General features: G+C 30.2%; 2 protein-coding genes across 2 annotated transcripts in view; one reads left to right on the plus strand and one right to left on the minus strand.

Annotated features, from left to right (window-relative positions):
• Positions 1–12247, plus strand: part of LOC146994918 (uncharacterized) — a 59665-nt gene extending 47418 nt beyond the window's left edge. Inside the window, exon 3 of the mRNA XM_085825094.1 lies at positions 12093–12247. Coding sequence (XP_085681220.1) covers positions 12093–12242 — 150 coding nt within the window. The 3' untranslated portion in view covers positions 12243–12247. The remainder of the gene's footprint in view (positions 1–12092) is intronic.
• The window catches only part of LOC118181365 (rho guanine nucleotide exchange factor 7-like), an 84917-nt gene continuing 69412 nt past the window's right edge, over positions 4484–19988 (minus strand). The window contains exon 18 of the mRNA XM_035350496.2: positions 4484–19986. Within this exon, the coding sequence (XP_035206387.1) occupies positions 19861–19986 (126 nt within the window). The 3' untranslated portion in view covers positions 4484–19860. The remainder of the gene's footprint in view (positions 19987–19988) is intronic.

Genomic DNA, 19988 nt, shown 5'->3' on the forward strand with positions numbered 1-19988 from the left:
GAGAATCGAGACAGCAAGATCAAAGTTCTAACCCGGGTATACATATTTCCTGCAAAGGAACTAGTTTCGATTTTGAGTTCAGTTAACTGTATAGAAACCCTTTAGTCGGATTTACATCTAAGTAAACAACAGCAGCATAAGAAATCCTGCAAGCATACGAAAAGATGCGTAGACTTACTTCTGAGCTCTCAGTAAGAAAAGCATGCCTGAGAATTTCCACAAATCACAGCAGATGTAGAACGTCTACCCATTTCAGTAATTTTCTTTTAGTATCACGAGGTTACTGAAGTTTTTTTATTCTGGCACCTAAATTCTAAGTGACGACGAATTATCGTCCACCACCTTTTAGCGTGGTGGACGATAATTTTTTTACGACGACTTTAATTTTTTTTTACGACGATAATTTTTTTACGACGACTTTTAGCGTTTTTTACGACGACCTCGCTAAAAGCTGACTAGAGTCATTAAGGTTATTTTGAAGCAAGAGACATGAAGAATGAGCAATGCCCTCTTCGTGGCTAGCCTGGACCTCTCGAACAGAGGCGTAGCTAGGGTTTTCAGCACCCGGGGACAACTGAAGATTTTGCGCCCCTTTCTCTGTGCCAAGAACGGAAAGCATTTTATTCTAAAATTTCGTAACATCAATTTGGCGCCCCCTGAATGCTGCGCCCGGGGACAGATGTCCCCCCTTGCCCCACCCTAGCTACGCCACTGCTCTCGAATACGGGTCGAGTATGCTTCCAATTATACCACGAAGGCATTCGGAAAATGAGGGAGAAAATGCTTTGTAAGTTATTTGAAATTTTGTTAAAAAAATCATCTCCCCCCCATGCAATTTGAGTTTGAGAAAACTTCTGTATGTAAAGAATTCATTATTTTCCGTCTTTTAATGAAAGCCATATTCTTTAAATCCGTGAAATGGAGGAGAGATTATTTCTTTGAGAGCTGATTAACATACGGGTAAATGAAGCAGAGCGCCTTCAAGTTCAAGAGAATCTTTAAATCTTCCTACTACATTTAAAATGTCCCCTGGTTGTAGTTGTTAAGTGTTTCTGAGTGCTGTACAGTTGGATTCGGATCCCGGAGAAGGATAGATGTTTGTAAATGTATAGTGTATTTGTGGGAAAGGGGCGTTTAAAATACACGGTGAGCCGAACATCCTCGCGAGTACAACACCTATACTACGTAGTGTGAACTGTCTTTTCTACAGAAGCTAATTTTTAGAATTTCTTGCAGAAAATTCCGTTAGTGCTGTTTGATAATATACATATTTTACTTCTAATTTTTTATTATTTTGTATTTCCATGTATGACTAGATCAACGCTGGACTCACAAAGTTATATTTTTAACATCTGGCAATAGGCGGATGGCTCGGCATTGTCAAATTTCACTCTTTTTTACAACTTTTAACCGCCTATCTTAAGTCGGAGCGTAAGGCGCCAAAAGGAAGCCAAGCTTCAAGAAGCAGAAGAAGAACTGCCTATTTATATAACATTAAGAATTAAATATGCTAAAATTACGCATTTCTAGACTGGCAGATTCATTACACAACGTTACTGTATTGTCTGTCTACTAACCTTGATACTGCATCTCCTACAAGGGGGAAGAGCTGGTTTGGTTTATTTGATTGTGACAAAGGAGGAGAGGATTATCTTCCTAAGGGTAGGGCTTTTTAAAGGAAACTGGCTCGTATCCAATTTACACACGCGAAAAAACACAAAAACTCCCATACAGGCAGCCCGTTCCGCGGTATTCGAACCACCAGCGCTCAGCGACTTACCGCTTGTAGGCAAGAGGAGGGAGATTATACACTGCTCCACATTGAAAATGCAACACCGAGAAGGAGTGGTCAAAAAGTGATGAAATTTGGAAAAAAGACAGAGACAGCAAGCAGCAAGCAGCAATAAGTGATCTTTATTTCAAAATGATAGTCAGAATACAGAGCGAGAATGGCATCGGCTCAGTAGGATGTAGTACTACCGCAGAAGAAATACGTTTAGACATAGAGTAAATAAGAGTGCGGATGGTGTCCTGAGGGATGGCTCTCCATTCCCTTTCAACCATTTGCCACAGTTCGTTTTCTGAATGAGGCAGGGGCAGAATCTGCAAACGGCGTCTAATCCCATTCCACACATGTTCGATTGGCGACAGGTCAGGAGAGTACGGTGGCCAGGAAAGCATCTGTATACCTTGCAGAGCATGCTGGCAGATGCGAGCACTGTGTGGTCGGGCGTTATCCTGCTGAAAAATTGCATTAGGCGGCCCTGAAGGTAGGGGATTGCCACCGGCCGCTATACATTATCGAAGTATCGTTGGGCTGTCATAGTGCCCTGAATACGAACTAGAAGTGACCTGGAATCGTAGGCAATAGCGCCCCAAACCATTATGCCACGTTGTCGCGCGGTGGGGGGTTCCACAGTTACTGCCGCATTAGATCTGTCTCCACGTCGACGCCACACACGTATGCGGAGACTGTCACTGGATAAACAAAGGCGTTTCTTATCTGAGAACACGACGTTTCGCCATTCTGTCCACCACATCGCTCCAGTCCGGCATCATTCGAAACATTGGCGTCTATGCTGTAGGGTCAATGGCAGTCTTCTTAATGGATACCGTGAGTGCAGGTCACGTTCAACTAATCGACGGGAACTGGTTCTGGTCGACACGGGAACATCCAGGGTATCTTGCATATGCTGCAGAATCGCGGTACAAGTGACTTGCGGGACCGCCCTAGCTTGTCGGCGGATGCGTCGATCCATGCGTGCTGACGTTACTCTGGCTGCACCTGCACCCCTCCTTCTTCCCACATTTCCTTGTTCCAACCATGTTCGCTATAGCCGATGCACCGTGCTCCCATGCATGTGGGTATCAGCTGCGATTTTACGTAAGGACCAACCCGCCCTTCTCAGTCCGATCACCATATCCCTCTTAAAATCGTCTATCTGCTGGAAGTGCCTTCGTTGACGGCGGCTTGGCATTCTCTCCTATTACACGTATCCTCCGGGACAAAAACCAACTTTCTTCGATAATTCGTCTGGCAGAAATTAACGACACAAATATTTCCCATTCTGGACGTTCCTTCCCTTATCCTTCACGTGCGTCGGAGAGCTGCGCATTTCACATCATTTGCATAACTCAGTGACGTGCGTCTACTCTAAAATTTGCATAAATTTCTGACCACTCCTTCTTGGTGTTGCATTTTCAGTGTCGAGCAGTGTACATAAGCAACGAATTCTCAGTATTAGTCGAACTGACACCCTTGGTTTCTCACTAGAAATGAGTCTCTTCTAACCATTTTATTGCCCAGGACGACGGTTCATACATATTGTTGTCAGAAAATTGAGATTTCAAGGTTGGCACACCTTCCCCGTAAGTTTTAATCACGGTTCAATTTTCAAGATAATTTAAACTCATGTCAGTTGTATTTCGCCATTGTTGAATAATTTTATTTATACTGGCGGAAAGTGAGAAAATGTAAGTTGACTGCTCCACAGTTAACTATGAATTTTACTATACATTGACAGAAATACTGTGTTAATTTATATGGCGAATTTGGCAAGTGATCGTTGAATATATCTGAAACTCTGAAGAAATTGGATATTTGCAGCACGTGGTTAACTTATGGAAAGAACTAGGAAGTTTATCTTTGTGAAAGACTAGCCATTTTCAGATGCAGTGACATTACTTAGAAATCATACAACTAATTGTATCAAAGTAAGAATATACATTTTGTATAAAGACATAAAACCTGCGTAGAGTAAAGCGTCATTGGCAGTTTCGAATTTATTTTCTTTCTACCTTGCAGAATTAAGAATATATTTATAAAGCAGAGGAAAAAAGTATGGAAGCAATCCAACATTTCAAAAACATTAAAATGACAAACAAACCATGGATTGCCATTGAGAAATATAAACATTTATTTTTATTTGTTTCATTCCTAACGGTTTCTTTTCTTTTTTAGCTTTTAAGAGCATTCACACTGGGGTTTACCTGAGCTAATGGAGTCAGTTCCATGTGTTGAATAGCTCCGCTATACCAAAGAATGTCTATACATATTCTTTGGCTATACGCAGTACACCTTACAAATTCTTTGGCTATAGATGCAGCTTAGATTTTTCTAACTCGGTCCGCTATGAGAAAAACTGGTTTTGCAGCTGCGTTGGCAGTACCAAAGAACGTTTATGTCTATGTAGAACAATACATATTCTTTAGCTGTGCCCAGGTACACCGTTTAACAGTTTCCCAGATGAACGGCCCTTTATGGATCGGTGCTCCTTTTCAAACTGCTAATGCACCATCATTTTGAAAACGTTTCCTGTTCTCCAACATGCATTGATGAAAATTTTTAAATAAGGTACAAGAGGTACTTATTCTAGAAACTTTTAATCAGACATGTATGCAACTGACCCTTTTAATGTGTGTGAAAAATAATGTTATTGAAATCTCAACTTGTAAATACTATATTCTAAATAACAACATGACAGTAACATCTTAAAATTACTTTTATTTGAATGGATAGTAATATAATAAAGAGTTCATACAATAAATATTTTTTAATAGATGAACATATTTCCAATAAATCAATACTAACAATAACAGGATATTTGCTACATAATTAAGGAATTTTTCAATAACATGTCAAGAAAGGAGAAAATGCACAACCTTTTAAATACTGAATTTGCGGAAGCAATATAACTGCATCCATTACAATTAAAAATATCGATACAACTGAGCTTCATTTCAGACTGCATATATAAAATATTAAACAATTAGATATTTTTTCTTATTTACAGCTTAATAGTTCCATCATTACAGATAAACTTTTATTAAGTACTTCTGTTCACTAAGAAAATAATCTGACATTTCAGTATCATTCATTTATTTAAATGACTTTATAAAATAGTTTTAGTATATTAGTGCAACTTACATCTATTGCATTTAATATTTCTAGAGAATAATTACAACAAGAGTATCACTTCCATATCACTAATTTGTAACCAGAAGTTAAATTTCCAAATTACTATTCAAATACAATGGAAGCACATTCTACAAAAATAATAAGATTTCGAAATTCTTTGGTAATCCTGACTGTACAGTTTTACAAATTAAAGAACTGCATCAAACTATATTGTAAATTTTATTGAGCAAAAATGGGTGTTAAAATTAATTCTTATACATTTATCCAGAATGAATAAAAGCTTTTAAACTTGAGAAGCAAAAATTTTTTTATTATTTTTTCCTTTAGGATTCCTTCCTTTCATATTTAATGCAATATGCATTTAAATATGAATCTTATGGTAAAACATTGTACAGACCATTAAACCAGAACCAGCCTGATTTTATTTTATACAACAACCACTGAAGTACTTCAGAAATATGTCTATTACTCGAAATGAAATAAGCTGGATGTGTCATGTAAATATCAATAGAATTATTTTCAATACTTGACTTGCTGACTGAATATCTTCAAGGTAGTGCTTTTAGAATACAACTGATCATTTTCTAATTTAATTTTAACAGCTTTTACAGAAATCCTTGTATGTTGAATGTTTAAGAATTCTTATAATACAGAAGTTCCATCAGTGGCCAAGTGATTAAGACTGTTGAATATTGGAAATTTGACCTGGGTTTGACAAATGGGCTTACTGCATGATTGGTTTTACCCAAGTGTAACATGAATATCAGTGAGTATCCCTTAAAGAGCTTTGCATGAAGGAATCCCTTCCTTTAGGCAGATAAATCTCATGAGCTTCATCATATTCAAATCAAATAATGTAACTTTAAAATACAGAGATTTGTTTCATTCATCAATTATTAAATAAGCATTTAACATACACATTTTTCCTATTGATTATAAGTTTATAATTTTATTAAGTTATCATACACATATCAATGACTGAAAAACATCATCAGGCACATAGTGGGAAAACTCTGTGTGCCCGATAATTATTTAGGCAAAGCAATCAAAAAGATAAGAAAAGTTAGCGGACAAGTTTGATACCTTAAAAACAATAATTTGACCTACTGTTAAAATGAGAACAACCATTCTGACTTGATTTTGACAAAATTGAATGCAGAGAAAATGAATAAATATTTAACAGTGTTGAAAGTTTAGCAAAACATGACAAAGGCCTACTTCAGTTAGCGAGCAAAAATATCGAATGCCAAAAGCAAATGAACTGCTGCTTTGGAAGCAAAGTAAATTAAATAATACGTAAAATTAACCTTTATAGACATACAGTTTTACAGCACGTGAACGGAAATAAAAATGAAGAGAATTTTAGGAACATTACGCTGAAATAATAATTTCAGTACTGTCAAAGCTGCTATGATACATGAGACTTGACAGCTTTTACTGACAACTGCAAACAAAATTTGTTGGGATGAAATGTAAATATATTTTTGAGAAAAAATTGCAGCTAATTATTGAGACAACTTTCGGGACAGGAGTAATGAGCTCTCAAATGACTTGAACAATTTCAAAATAATAGTACTAAAACAAGAAATATAACCATTTCAGAGCATATAATAAAGTATACTGTAAATATTTAAAGGATATGAGTAAAATATAACCTGAATAAAGAAAGAAGAGTAAAATTTTCTTTCCTTTTAATATACACACACATGAAATACTGACTTCATGATTTTCACTTTATTCATGATAAATGCAAGTTCTTTGGAGGAAGACAGAAGAAAAAGATGGCTCCATACTTTTTTTAAAAATAAATGTTGATCTCAGACATGCAGTTTCGATTATAAAATTTAAAAAAATAAGCTAGAGAATTTTCTAAGAATTTGATACTGTGAGTGGGAAGAGTCTGAACATATCATATTTATCTTTCTAAATTATTCATTAAAATATGAATTCCAACTAGTTAAGTATACGATATGCTTTGAAAAAATAAACATGAAAAATGTCATATAAATCTACATAGTCCTTCTTAGGGATATCAAAGAACTCTAGAATTACGATCAAGACTTAATTAGAAAAAGTTATTTATTAAGGAAAATGTCTAGGATTCCATTGAGATAAAGTTAGCTTTGTTTCATCTCACAGTGCCAGCTATATTTGCTTCAAAGAATGAACCTTTTTCAAGAGCGTGAATTTATAATTAGCAAGATGATTCCATTGTAAAATGCTATTCATCAGGTTCTGCTGTCATTTGTGAGACTACATCTTATCTTCGCTTATAAAATTACTGTAGGGACTAAATGTTTTAATATCATGTCAAAGCTGCTATGATACAACTGTTTATTTTCATGCGAAAGGGGTGGAGGTTTTGCTATGAATTGTGACAAAAATAGAGATATTGTCAGCATAATAATAATAGGCAATGATAACAACTAAAATGGTATGAAACATTCATTTAAAACTGAAAATTTCATCAAAGTTGATCTTAATTAAAATTTTGAGTCTATTATCATACAATTACATCGAAATAATGAATTACGGAACTTTCATAGGATGCCAGAGATAATTGTTTAATAACTGCAAGTTATAGAAATGTGTAATATTTACAAGAGAAAATTTGAAATGAATATCATTTATGTCACAAATATTTTAAAATAAGAAAAAAATATATCGATATCCAACGACGATACAATTCTCAGCAACAAACAAAAACCTTTCTGTCAATGCAAAAGACATTAGATTTTTCATTAACAAACATGAAAGTATTCAAAATTTCAGTAATAATCATGTACCAAATTCATTTTAGATAAACGTGCTTCAAAAGCAGCAAAAGATTAATTCAAGAAACCTCTTTCTTTTATTCACTAAAGCCTACATCACAGAAATACATTTTTAAATTAGAAAAATAATCTGAATATTACACAATATCTAATAGCCTGCCAGGTAATAAAGTAATAAATATTTTGAGTAAATACCTCATATATTAAAAGACAAACTAAATTTGAAGTGAGCATATATAAAATATTTAGATACTGAGGTACATACAAGGCATCATAAAACACAAGCCATTATCTATGCCTTGCATGTTACATTTTGAAACTGATACTAGTTGTATATATGATAATTTTAAATACCTATTTTTTTTCCCAAAGAGACACATGGGACTGTCCTAATACCACAAAATTTTCTGCTGTCTGTGAAAACAACTGACAGAAAATTAGACCTTTTAGAGGAAATAAGAAAGATGAATATTCTACAGAAAGCTACCTAAGAATGTAATTCTCTAGCTTATTTTTTTGAATTACAAAATTAAAAAAAAAAAAAAAAAAAAAAAAAAAAAAAAAAGAAGAAGAAGAAGCTAGAAATACCAATAGTGCTTCATATTCTAAAGAAAGCCACCTAAGAATGTAATTATTCTCTAGCTCATTTTTTTAAAATTACAAAATTAAAAAAAAAAAAAAAAAAAAAAATAAGCTAGAGAAGTTTCTAAGAATTTCACATTGTGAATGGGAAGATTCTGAACATATCAAATCTATTTATCCAAATGATTCATTAAAGCATAAATTCCAATTAGTTAAGTATATGATATGCTTTAAAATGAGAAACATAAAAAATGCTTTTAATAAATGAAACATACTCCTCATACCTATTTATATAAAGATGAATTTTTCTTCATATATAAATGAAAAGTTACATGCTCAGAAGATGATTTCCAAATTAGAAATCTGAATTTTAAAATGCATTATTTTTATTACAAAAAAGCAGAAGATTTTCATTTTTGTCCTTCTGTTTATTCAAATGTTCTCGGCATTACAAACAAGTAAAACATAATATGGCAATGTATTTATAATAGTACAAGATGTAAGGAACAAAAACAAATATTATAAAATGTTGCTGAATTATAATTGCTTTCGATTATATCAAAAATTCACAATTTATTCTCACCTATTAATTATATTGTTAACTCGATAGGAGCAGCAGAAGATTTATTAAATGAAAAGTAAAAAAAAAAAAAAAGTGTGTGTGTGGAATATTATTAATTTGAGGAAACTGTGTTCTTTTAAAAACAAATATATGAATATGAAGACTACTTTTTACTTTGCAAATAAAATCGACTATATGAAATTATATGAAAGGGCAAAAGTTCAAAATATTTTAATTGCTCGCAGAGGTGGGGAATTCTGTATTGTGTAATGCATAAATGGAAATTTGTGCATTTATCAAATTGCATTGTATAGCTTAGCTAAAAATGAAATCATTTCTAGCTAAGCTATACAATGCAATTTGTACATAAAATAAATACAGTGTTAAGTCCAATTTCATAGTTCATAAAAGATTCAATACTTCAAACCAAAAAGCATAATAAATTATTGTTGACAACAATAACAACAAAGCACAAACACACACAGAACACATTAGTGTGAAAATTTTGCTACTAAACAATTTTATTTATTACCTTAAGAACAAAATATAACATAAGCTGATATGCTGTAACTATACACATATGCAATACTAAGAAATGCTAACTAATATTTTAAAATTTCATTGATTTTCTTTTCATTAATACAATTACTTAAAATTTTTAATAAAAGATGGGAGAAATAGAGAATATTAACTACCCAGAGAGGGGAAAAAATATCTGAACAAAAGTCTGTTAATTAAGAATAAATATATAATATTTAATGAAATCTTATAGATTCAATCAAACTACAAGATAACTTTTTGTACTTCAATATTATACATGTTAAAAGAGATTTTAAATCATATCATTATATGACTTCATTTCTTCTGTAAAAGATTTTTAAAAGATAATATTGTGATGTCAAAAATTAGAATTAAATATTATCAAACAAACCGCATAATTTACAAGTAAATTTCATTAGAACATGGACTATACTATAAAATCATTACATAATAATCATATTTTAAAAACAAAAACAATATTAATAAACAGATAAAAAAAAGAAATCATAAATAACATGTAAGTGGGTATATAATACTTCACATAGAAATTTTTTATTCAACATAGAAATAATTACAATTTTCTCTATTAAAAGTTGGTTTAGTTTCACTATCACCATTGTTTTCTTTATTGTTTCAATAGCTAACAAATGCATTTACTGAACGTACTTTTTAATTAACTTACAAACAACTCATTCTTTATTTAACATAAAAATAATTTAAATTTCCTCTATTAAAAGTTAGTTCAGTTTCACTATCACCACTGTTTTTCCTACTGTTTCAATAGCTAACAAATAAATAAATTTACTGAAAGTTTCCTTTAATTAACTTACAAACTTCTCATTCTCAAACAGAAGAAATTATTAAAATCATATATGGTATCAGCGCAAGCAATAGTTCTGATTCACATATATTTATGGACTTATTTTATAAATGTTAAAGTATATTACATCAGATATATGGTGTGTTACAATGATACACATCATTTAAAAAATAGTGATTAAATATAGAAAGCAGGGGGTAGGAAACCACAATAAACTTTTGAAAATTTCAGTGCCATTACCATATCATCTTATTCCAAAATTTTATTCACTTGCATCTTGAACAAAAACCCAAAACACACACACATCAAAAGACAAAACAAAAAGAGGAAAAAGAAAAGAAAATGCAGCTTTAAAATCTTTTGATGATTAAATAATTAAAAAATTATGTTTTAATATTAATATTTATTATAATTATATGCTATTACAGTTTAAAAAAAGTATCTTAAATATTGAGATTCTATTTCAATCCCTTTTTGGTTTAAAAGCAAATTTCAATAACACCTTTTAAAAAAAGAGAACAGGTTTTAGGTTCACATTTTAAACTATTATTCTAAACAAATAACAGATATATTAAGACTAATAAAATTACTTTTACCATAAACTGAAACATATTTTTGAGTAAATAGTTATTTAGTTATTTACTATTATCAAAATTTATGCAAATGTATTTAATTAAAAAAAGTGGAAACAATACTAAATTAAATATTTTCTACATAAAATAAGTTTTTTGAGTGATAAAAGTTAAAAACAGGATACTAAATTTGTTTTATTAATATATACAATTCAAACTCAATTTATAAGTATAGAAATGTCAGAATTACCAGATAAAAATGAATTTCTAAACCATATAATAAACTATTAATTATCTCTATGGGACCACACTTAAAACTGGATAAACAAATAACTGGCTACTTTGAAAATGCATATAAAATAGCATTTCTAGGTTGTAAATCAGTTTAAAATATATATGTAAATGTTTCAATTACATTTTTATAGTTCACAGTTTTAATTCTTGTTTAAAATAAAATAATGATAAACAAAACTATTGACTGAATCAAAGATTTGACAACTTGCAAAAATTTCACATCTAGGATTATCAACGATCTAACTGAATTTTATTTTACTGTTTTGCGAAAGTACTACCTTTTCTATAAACATATAGCATTATATTTCTTCTCAAAACCAGCAACAGAAATTTTCACAGGGGGAAAAAATCTTGTTAAAAATATACTAGTTGGATTAACTCTTTCGCATCGAAGTCGCCCAAAGCGCCCGAGCATTCAGACATCGGCTGGACGCCCGAAACGCCTGAATAATTTCCTACCCAGTGCTTTCCCCCATCACGTTACTGCATTACTAATTGCTTTCAGGTGTTGTTAAATCAAACGTCAATCATTCTTTTGAAGCTACTAAAAGTAGCTTCCTTGTTTCCTTTGTTCCTTCCTTTCCTTTGTTTACTGTCAGTGTTTAGCTTTTGATGCCCGAAGTTGCAATCCCATCCCAAGAGGAAACTTTACGCAGTGTCAAAGCGTCGAAGAAAGAAGTTCTCGCTTAAGTAAGGCTATTGTTAGTGCTGTAGTATTCAACTTGTCATGGGGAAAGGAAAAGCATTCCAGGAGAAATTCTTAGATACGGGCGTTTTCGATGTTTGGGGAATTGAGATTTTGCCCTCTCTCAATGCGAAAGAGTTAATGAAGGCTAATTAAAGGGAAATTAGGTTTTTACATTGTTGAATGAGGTTTATGTAAATGAGATTTTTGCAAGATTAGATTTTATGTTTTCTTTATGGTATATGATTCAAAGTGCATAAAATGCATGGATATGCCCCTTGAGCTGCTCAAGTTCAGGAGGGGGGAAAAAAAAACCATCAAACTAATATATTCTTTTTTCTTTAGCCCACCAATGGCCAAGCGGTAAAGTTGCTGAACACTGGTAGTTCTACAGCTGTTTCAATTCCAGTAAATGGGCTAGCTGCATCACCATTTTCATGGTTTCCCTCATGTGTAACATATGTGTCATGTGTCAACAATAAACCTGAAAAATAGGGAGATATACGAAAGTTTTTCATCCTGTGAGGGGATGCCATTTCAGAACAGATTTCCAAACTGATATAAATTCACTTTACACTGCATGATTCAGGTTACTGGAGTATTTGTAATACAATTCTGATGTAAAATACATTAATACTTCATTAGATATTCTAAATTTTATGTTCTTTGTTACATTTTGTTTTTCTTATACTTTTACATGAAAAAATTCCTAGGTAGAGAAAAAAAACCTTTTATTTGTAAGTACTTAAGTACGATGAAAATAAAATTATTAATTAGTGTACACAATATTTATCTTGGTAAATTTAATAATGTACCATATAATGAAGTAAAATAAATATAAATATTAACTGATTAATCATTGGTTGAATCTTCAAATACAAATCTACAAATGTTATAGTACATTAAGACTTGAATAAAATGAAATTTAATAAGAAAAAGGTCAACAAAATGTAATAATAATAATAAAAAAAAATTTAGCCCCCCCCCCCCCAAAAAAAAAAAAAAAAAAAAAAAAAAAAACACTAGGTGTGGAGGATTAGAATTTGAACAATTTAAGCTTCATTCATTCAATAAATTTTGTTTATTGCTGGAAAAAATTTTCCTTAGTAAAGGCCAAAATTTAAAAATTGGGAGTTTCAACAATCTGCTGGGAGATGTAATGAAAAACGGGAGTCTCCCGGCAGAATCAGCAGCTATGAAGATGGATGGAAACAGTTTCCCTTAGAAAGTACTCTACAAGGCATCCATCCCCAATGAAACCAATCCAGTTCTTTATGAAACTCATCAAACTGGACTTTCGAAAGAAAAAGACATATTTTCTTATGAAATGTTTCAAGAAAATCATGGCAAGGCTAAAAAAATAAAATGCATGTTTTTAATGACAAAGAGTCTACTACCCCAAATATCTGAAGAAAATTTAACAATGATAATTAAAAAAAAAATAATAACAGAGAATAACATTCCCCTCCCCCCCCCAAAAAAAAACTATTCCATATTCAGTATACAGCAATAAGAAAATCTATCATGAAAGAAATTATAAAAAAGTACAAAATGGTTCTATAACAGGTAACATATAGTATTAGATACAGCTACAAATATTCAGAAAAATTATGAGTAGGACATTTTATTAAGGAATTACAGACTCACAAAATTTGGTTTTGTGGAACAGCAGGACTCTGTGAACTGATCATGCATGACATCACAAAAAAAAAAAAAAAAAAAAAAAAAAAAAAAAAAATAAATAAAGAACCTTATATTTCACAAATCATGGCAGTTGGGCATATAGGCATGCACTGCATAACTTTTGGAAATGCATATCTGATGTCAATAATATTTACTTCAAACTCAGTTTTCAGACAAAAAGTAAAATGTGGAAAAATCAAAAATTTAATTAAATACTAGGAATAAAAGTTCCCTGCATTGTATTTTTCTTCTGTGGAAAAGTTACAAAATGCATCCAATTTCTACATTACCTAGTACATAATGGTAGAATTTCTTAAATGCTTAAAAATTTTTACTGCCTAAAATTCTTATGATTTCAGTATGTTTAATATCCCTACGGCAAAACTTTTAATGATTCAGTTTTAAAAGCTTTTTTTTTTTTTTTTTTTTTTTTTTTTTAAATTTTGCAGCTTAAATAACAAAAGGCAAAATTGCTAAATGACACAGTATTTCAAGTTTTTACCGATTTTCAGTTTCATTGATACAGTGTTATTTTTGTTCCGTTTAATATTATACAAAATTTGGCGAGTGTTTTACTTTACGTAAACATCTATTTCTAAGCACTGCACATATTTAGTAATATAAGTTGAAAGATGATTCCAGGGTTTTTTAATCTACACTGCCAATGTTTACCTAAAACATTGAAGCTCAATTAACCTTCTCTCCCTAACTTCTACAAGCTGAATAAATAAATAAATAAATAATATATATATTTAGGAGAAAAAAAAATTAACTGACATGAGTTTTGCTCCTTAGCCAAATATCTTGTGAAGTTTGTTCTTGCATTTCTTCAAATTTTTGGAAGTTTATATTTGAAAAAAAGTTAAATATTGTGAACATACAAGATTGCAACTCTGCTCTGTGTGCCACAGGTAAAATGTATTTTTCAGAATATATTCCAAACAAAAAAATATAAATTTTTAACAATATTTTTGCTGAAAATATATCAGAGTGATAACTGAAATAAAAAAAAATAATATTAATAAATTGTTTTCAAGATTCTTGAAAAGCATCATTTTCTATGCCTGAATATTTCACATATAGTTCTGTTTTCTTTCTCAGATAATAATTCAAATTAACCAGATACTAAATACCTAATAATTTTAAAATTTAATTTGATTTTGATTCTTTAAGACCATATGATTATTATTAATTATTTTCATCATCTACAGCAGAGTTTCTTAAACTGTGGGTCACGATCGTGACCCACAGTTAAATTAAATTAAAGTCAATGACCTAAAACTGCAATAGTATACTACAGTATAAGTGAAGAAACTGATATTTTCACTCATGCATGTGTCAGATTTGCACAATGCTTATAGGGTCCCACAAAATTTTTGTAAATATTAGGGGGTCCCCACAGCAAAAAGTTTAAGAAACCCTGATCTACAGTAAAAATCATGATGCTTAGATGCTTAGTATATTTTCTAGTCAACCATAAAAGTTGGCAGATATTACACTAACCGGGTGCTGGTCACTCTGGCAAAATTTTGAAGGAACAGATTGTTTTTTTAGTTAGATAATTACAGACCACTGTATTTAGTCACATAAACAATGAGTTAATAATATGTAAAACATAAATAAGAAAAAATAAAATTCAATGAAACTCACACCAATCATTTTAGCAGATGATAAAATCTCTAATAGTATCGTTAACATTTAAAATAGCAACAAAATAATTTTCTTTATGAATGCAGCACCACATAAATTTGTTTAAACAAAATGTACACAGTGTAATGTGGTTCCATTGCTTTTTATTAAAGCATTTTGCAGAACTCCAGTTTTTCAATGTTTGAGTATATGCATTAGTATTAAGATTCACAAAATTATAAAATTGTAACATTGATTAACGTGATCAACACACTCATAAATGTTGTTAGTTTTATAACTCTTGCAGGAATCCAAAATAAATGCACATAAAAACAAAACTTTTTCACTGGCTTATTGAAAATTAATTCGAGGTTACGTAAAACCCAAGGGAAGGTTTTATGAGACAGGTTGAAGGTTGAAAACGGCCTCCAAAGAAAAATGAAATAAGATAAAAGTAGACAGTTCTGTTTTCACCAGATGGTACCTGGCTTAAAAATTGTTTTTTAACATTATGACTTTTTTTTTTGTATGTGTGCGTGTGTAAATATGTAATGTTTCGAAACCGTATTGTGTTTTTCGTGCTCGACATATAAGATTTACATGACATACAAGTGTTTTCTTGGAATATAATTTTCAAGTATAGTTTATTGAAATTTTGTCTAGGAAAGCTTAGCCTGGATCAGTAGCTCTGGAAGAAAAATGTAAATGCAACTTTTTTTCTTAATTTAGAATTTTCATAGGAAGACTGACAAGAAATTTTGTTTGTTTCAGTTTTCAAAATATGTTGTGATGTTACATTTATGTATTATTAGTGCTAAATAACATTGCTTGGCTTTTTCATTATGATAGTTGACAAAAAATATGTAAAAATGTGTAAGTAATTAAATCACAGTATATTAACACAGATCATTTACATTTAATTTAAATGTTCTACTCCTAAATGTTATAACTAGTTTATTCATGAAATTTCGATTTTTTTTTTGGCCAAAAAATTTCTCCTCTTGCCTAGCTGATTCGATAATACTATGATTAATATGATTAATACAGTTTAGCAGCAGATTATGGATTTTTCCTCTAGCAATGGTGCAAGAGACACAGTTGCCCCCCTTTTTTTTTGTGTGTGTGCATGTAATGTATACGGCATGAATAAAAGTCTGAAATCGTCCCAAAAAGTCTTCTATGAATTAGCATTTTGTATTTTACAATATGCAGTTAAGAAAATATCTTAGTCGCAAAATTATTTGACTGTTGTGTGAACAGTAAACTTTTACTCAGGGTGCACCTATTTCTGGAAATAAATGAGTGTTAAAAAAGTAAAATATTTGTTGAAAAAGATTAATGCTTTGAAATTTTGCCTAAAATCTCTCACTTTCCAATTGCTGCAATTTAATATATACTAATAATGTTGCAAATCTAATATCTGTTTCCATTCCCAACAGTTATGTATCTCAATTTATTGTATGTTCTGTATACCATATAGTCCACCATATACGATGCACCTAAAATTTTAAACTACACCTTTTTAGTATTTAGGTATATTTGCTATAAAATCCACAGTCTTTTCATTACAAAGAATCCTGAAAGATACACATGTGATGCTGTTATTTTAAGTCATTCATTCAAAGATTTTTTCTAAGCTTTCCAACAATGGAATACTGAGCTGACAAAGCACTAAGGGGAACAATATGTATGCGAGAGAAATGTTTGAGGGAGCAAATAAGTAAGTCTGCAAAGAAGGTGCATCATATTCAATGCAGCCATGCCTAAAAATGTTATTCTAAGGTTTCGAGAAAAGGAGGACATTATATCAGGTAAGAATGCAGTTACGATCTGAGTGAATTCACAGAATTAGTAGTTAGATGTTTTCTCTTTTTGGAGTCTTTTGAAGTGAACATCAAAAGCAAGGAAAGAACAAGAAAAAGGAGGCCAAATGCATCAGGTCAGTTAGAAATAGTGTGCAAGTAAATAATAAAAGCATAGACTTAAAATAAACCCGAAGTCATTAAAAAATGTAAAACATCTAACAGTCTAGATGGAACAGAAGATGAAAGAGAATTCGATGATGTGCCTGAAGATATAATGGAGGATAAATATGATGAACTTTTTATGTTATCAGATAAGGAAATTTTTTAAGTTCATAAGGTATGTCATTTCTTTTAAACATACAGTGTTTAGGTACACATAGAAATATAATTTTTGTATGCTCATCTTTTCCTATTTTTAAAACTATCATTTTTATATCTGATGTATAACATGTACCCATAAATTCTAATCTTATATTTATCTCAATTTTAATCTAAAAGTGTACATTATATGCCAGAATATATAGTATTTAAAATTAGGCAAAATTTTAATGTAATCTAGAATTGATTTTATAAATCTACCTCGAATTTTGACTAATGCAAAATTGAAACTGGCATGTTTTATATATATATATACATACATATCGTATCATATTCAGTAAATAAAAAAACAAGGTGACATAAATACAACATATCTTACACACACAAGAAAATATTTCAGAGCATGAGAAATTAAAAATCCTAACCTTCCACTATAGCAAAAGAAATTTCCACTGTCATAGCTGGAGTACTTTCCATGCCTTCTAACAAGAACTGATAATTTAGCATGCTGAAGGTTCATGTGACAAAAGGAGTTTGAAACTTAACTGCCTAAGAATATGCAACATAAATAGAAGAATAATGAATATGTCTTTAAGGAAGTATTTCTGATTTTAATTTATAAAGATTATAATAATTACGAAGAATAAAAAAAAAAATTGTTAATTACAAGGCACATGCTTCATAAAAAATCTTCCTGAATCCTCAACTGATACTAAAACTAGTTCATGTCACTGCAGTACAGAGAATTTTTTAAATACCTATTTTTAATATATATAAAAAAAAACTATTAATTTTTATTTTTTATATAGTTTCCAATATTCATTATATAATCTATAGTTTTATACAGTACATGAATTAATTACACTACTGGCATAGACTGCAAAACATTTTAGGTATATTTTTAAAACATATGCAACAAATTTGGGTATTAACATACTATATAGAGTTTTAACTAATAATATAATATAAATACAATCAGAGGAAAATGTTATTTTAATAGAAATACAATCCAAAAGGGATGCAATGATGTGGATAAATTAGATGATGATTAAATAAAATTTACAGTGTAAAATGATGCATGCTATAAAAAATTTAGGGCCTAAAATAATGTGAAAACAGATAATTTTTTATATTTACAAGTTTTACAGTTAAAAACAGAAAATAAAAATGCCATTCTGACATTGCAATCTATGAAATTATATATGACATACAAAAATATACATCTACAAATTTAGATTGGAATCTAAAATCGAAATATCATAATAGTTTCTAATTCCAGGCTTTGTACAGATAAAATCTTCAAATGCTTATCACAACATTTCAAAGAGATAAACAATTCATATTTTATTCTCTACTACAATGGAATTTTAATAAATATGATGAATAAAGTTTTGTAAAATAACAAGAAACTTTTCTGCATCTGTAAGGTAAAAACTTCACAGAAAATTTTGCAGCAGGTAACAATAGAGTGTGCATGATAACAGATTTAGAGATAAAAATTAACAATAACCTTTAAAAAATCGTTACAAGAAATTGGAAACTAAAATATCATTACTGCATGAAAAGTAACAATATTACACTAGTTATTTTTTATTTTCAAATACTAAAATAATTCTTATCAAATGAATAATATACTTAATATTATAACTTTTACCAATTATTGATACCTAATATTACTCACAGTTAAACAAATTTTAAATTAACACTCTTAATAAAAACTGCTGCACCCAGAAGCTGATAACAATAACTGACATTTCATAAAAGTTTTTAGAAATATTTGATTGTCCCAATATTCTACAGCGATGAGTTACATATATTACATGATTCATTTACTGGTAAAATTTTGATATATAGCTGATTTAAATCGCATATAGATGATATTAAATGTATTCTTTCCTTCATTCATTGCCACTATTTTTGTTAAAATTACAGATACTGTTTTCTTTAGATAAAACTCAAAATAAAATTATATTTGGCTTTTTTATATAGGTAATTATTTCTGCATGTTATAACAAAAAATAAAACAGTGTCAATCACAGAAACATTCAAAGATGATGTTTACATTATTTTTACTATTGTCTAATAATTCTTATCAAATGAATAATATATTTAATATTATAACTTTTACCAATTATTGATACCTAATATTACTCACAGTTAAACAAATTTTAAATTAACACTCTTAATAAAAACTGCTGCACCCAGAAGCTGATAACAATAACTGACATTTCATAAAAGTTTTTAGAAATATTTGATTGTCCCAATATTCTACAGCGATGAGTTACATATATTACATGATTCATTTACTGGTAAAATTTTGATATATAGCTGATTTTTTATATAGGTAATTATTTCTGCATGTTATAACAAAAAATAAAACAGTGTCAATCACAGAAACATTCAAAGATGATGTTTACATTATTTTTACTATTGTCTAATATTCCTTCATTCATTGCCACTATTTTTGTTAAAATTACAGATACTGTTTTCTTTAGATAAAACTCAAAATAAAATTATATTTGGCTTTTTTATATAGGTAATTATTTCTGCATGTTATAACAAAAAATAAAACAGTGTCAATCACAGAAACATTCAAAGATGATGTTTACATTATTTTTACTATTGTCTAATATCCCTGAGCTTCCTTGCGTATATAAACTTTAATTTTATTTGGAATTTTAACCTTCTAGACTAGTAACTAGATGATTTTCTTGCTGCTGAAGTATATGTTGTTTCACTAACATTTCAAGTTTTCTCATTGCCAGTCTGTCTTCATTCACAGTTTTACGTAATGATGAAATTTCCT

Source organism: Stegodyphus dumicola, chromosome 10, assembly GCF_044657685.1.
Source record: "Stegodyphus dumicola isolate Sdum_Otavi_A_Nest chromosome 10, ASM4465768v1".
Classification (NCBI taxonomy): Eukaryota; Metazoa; Arthropoda; class Arachnida; order Araneae; family Eresidae; genus Stegodyphus; species Stegodyphus dumicola.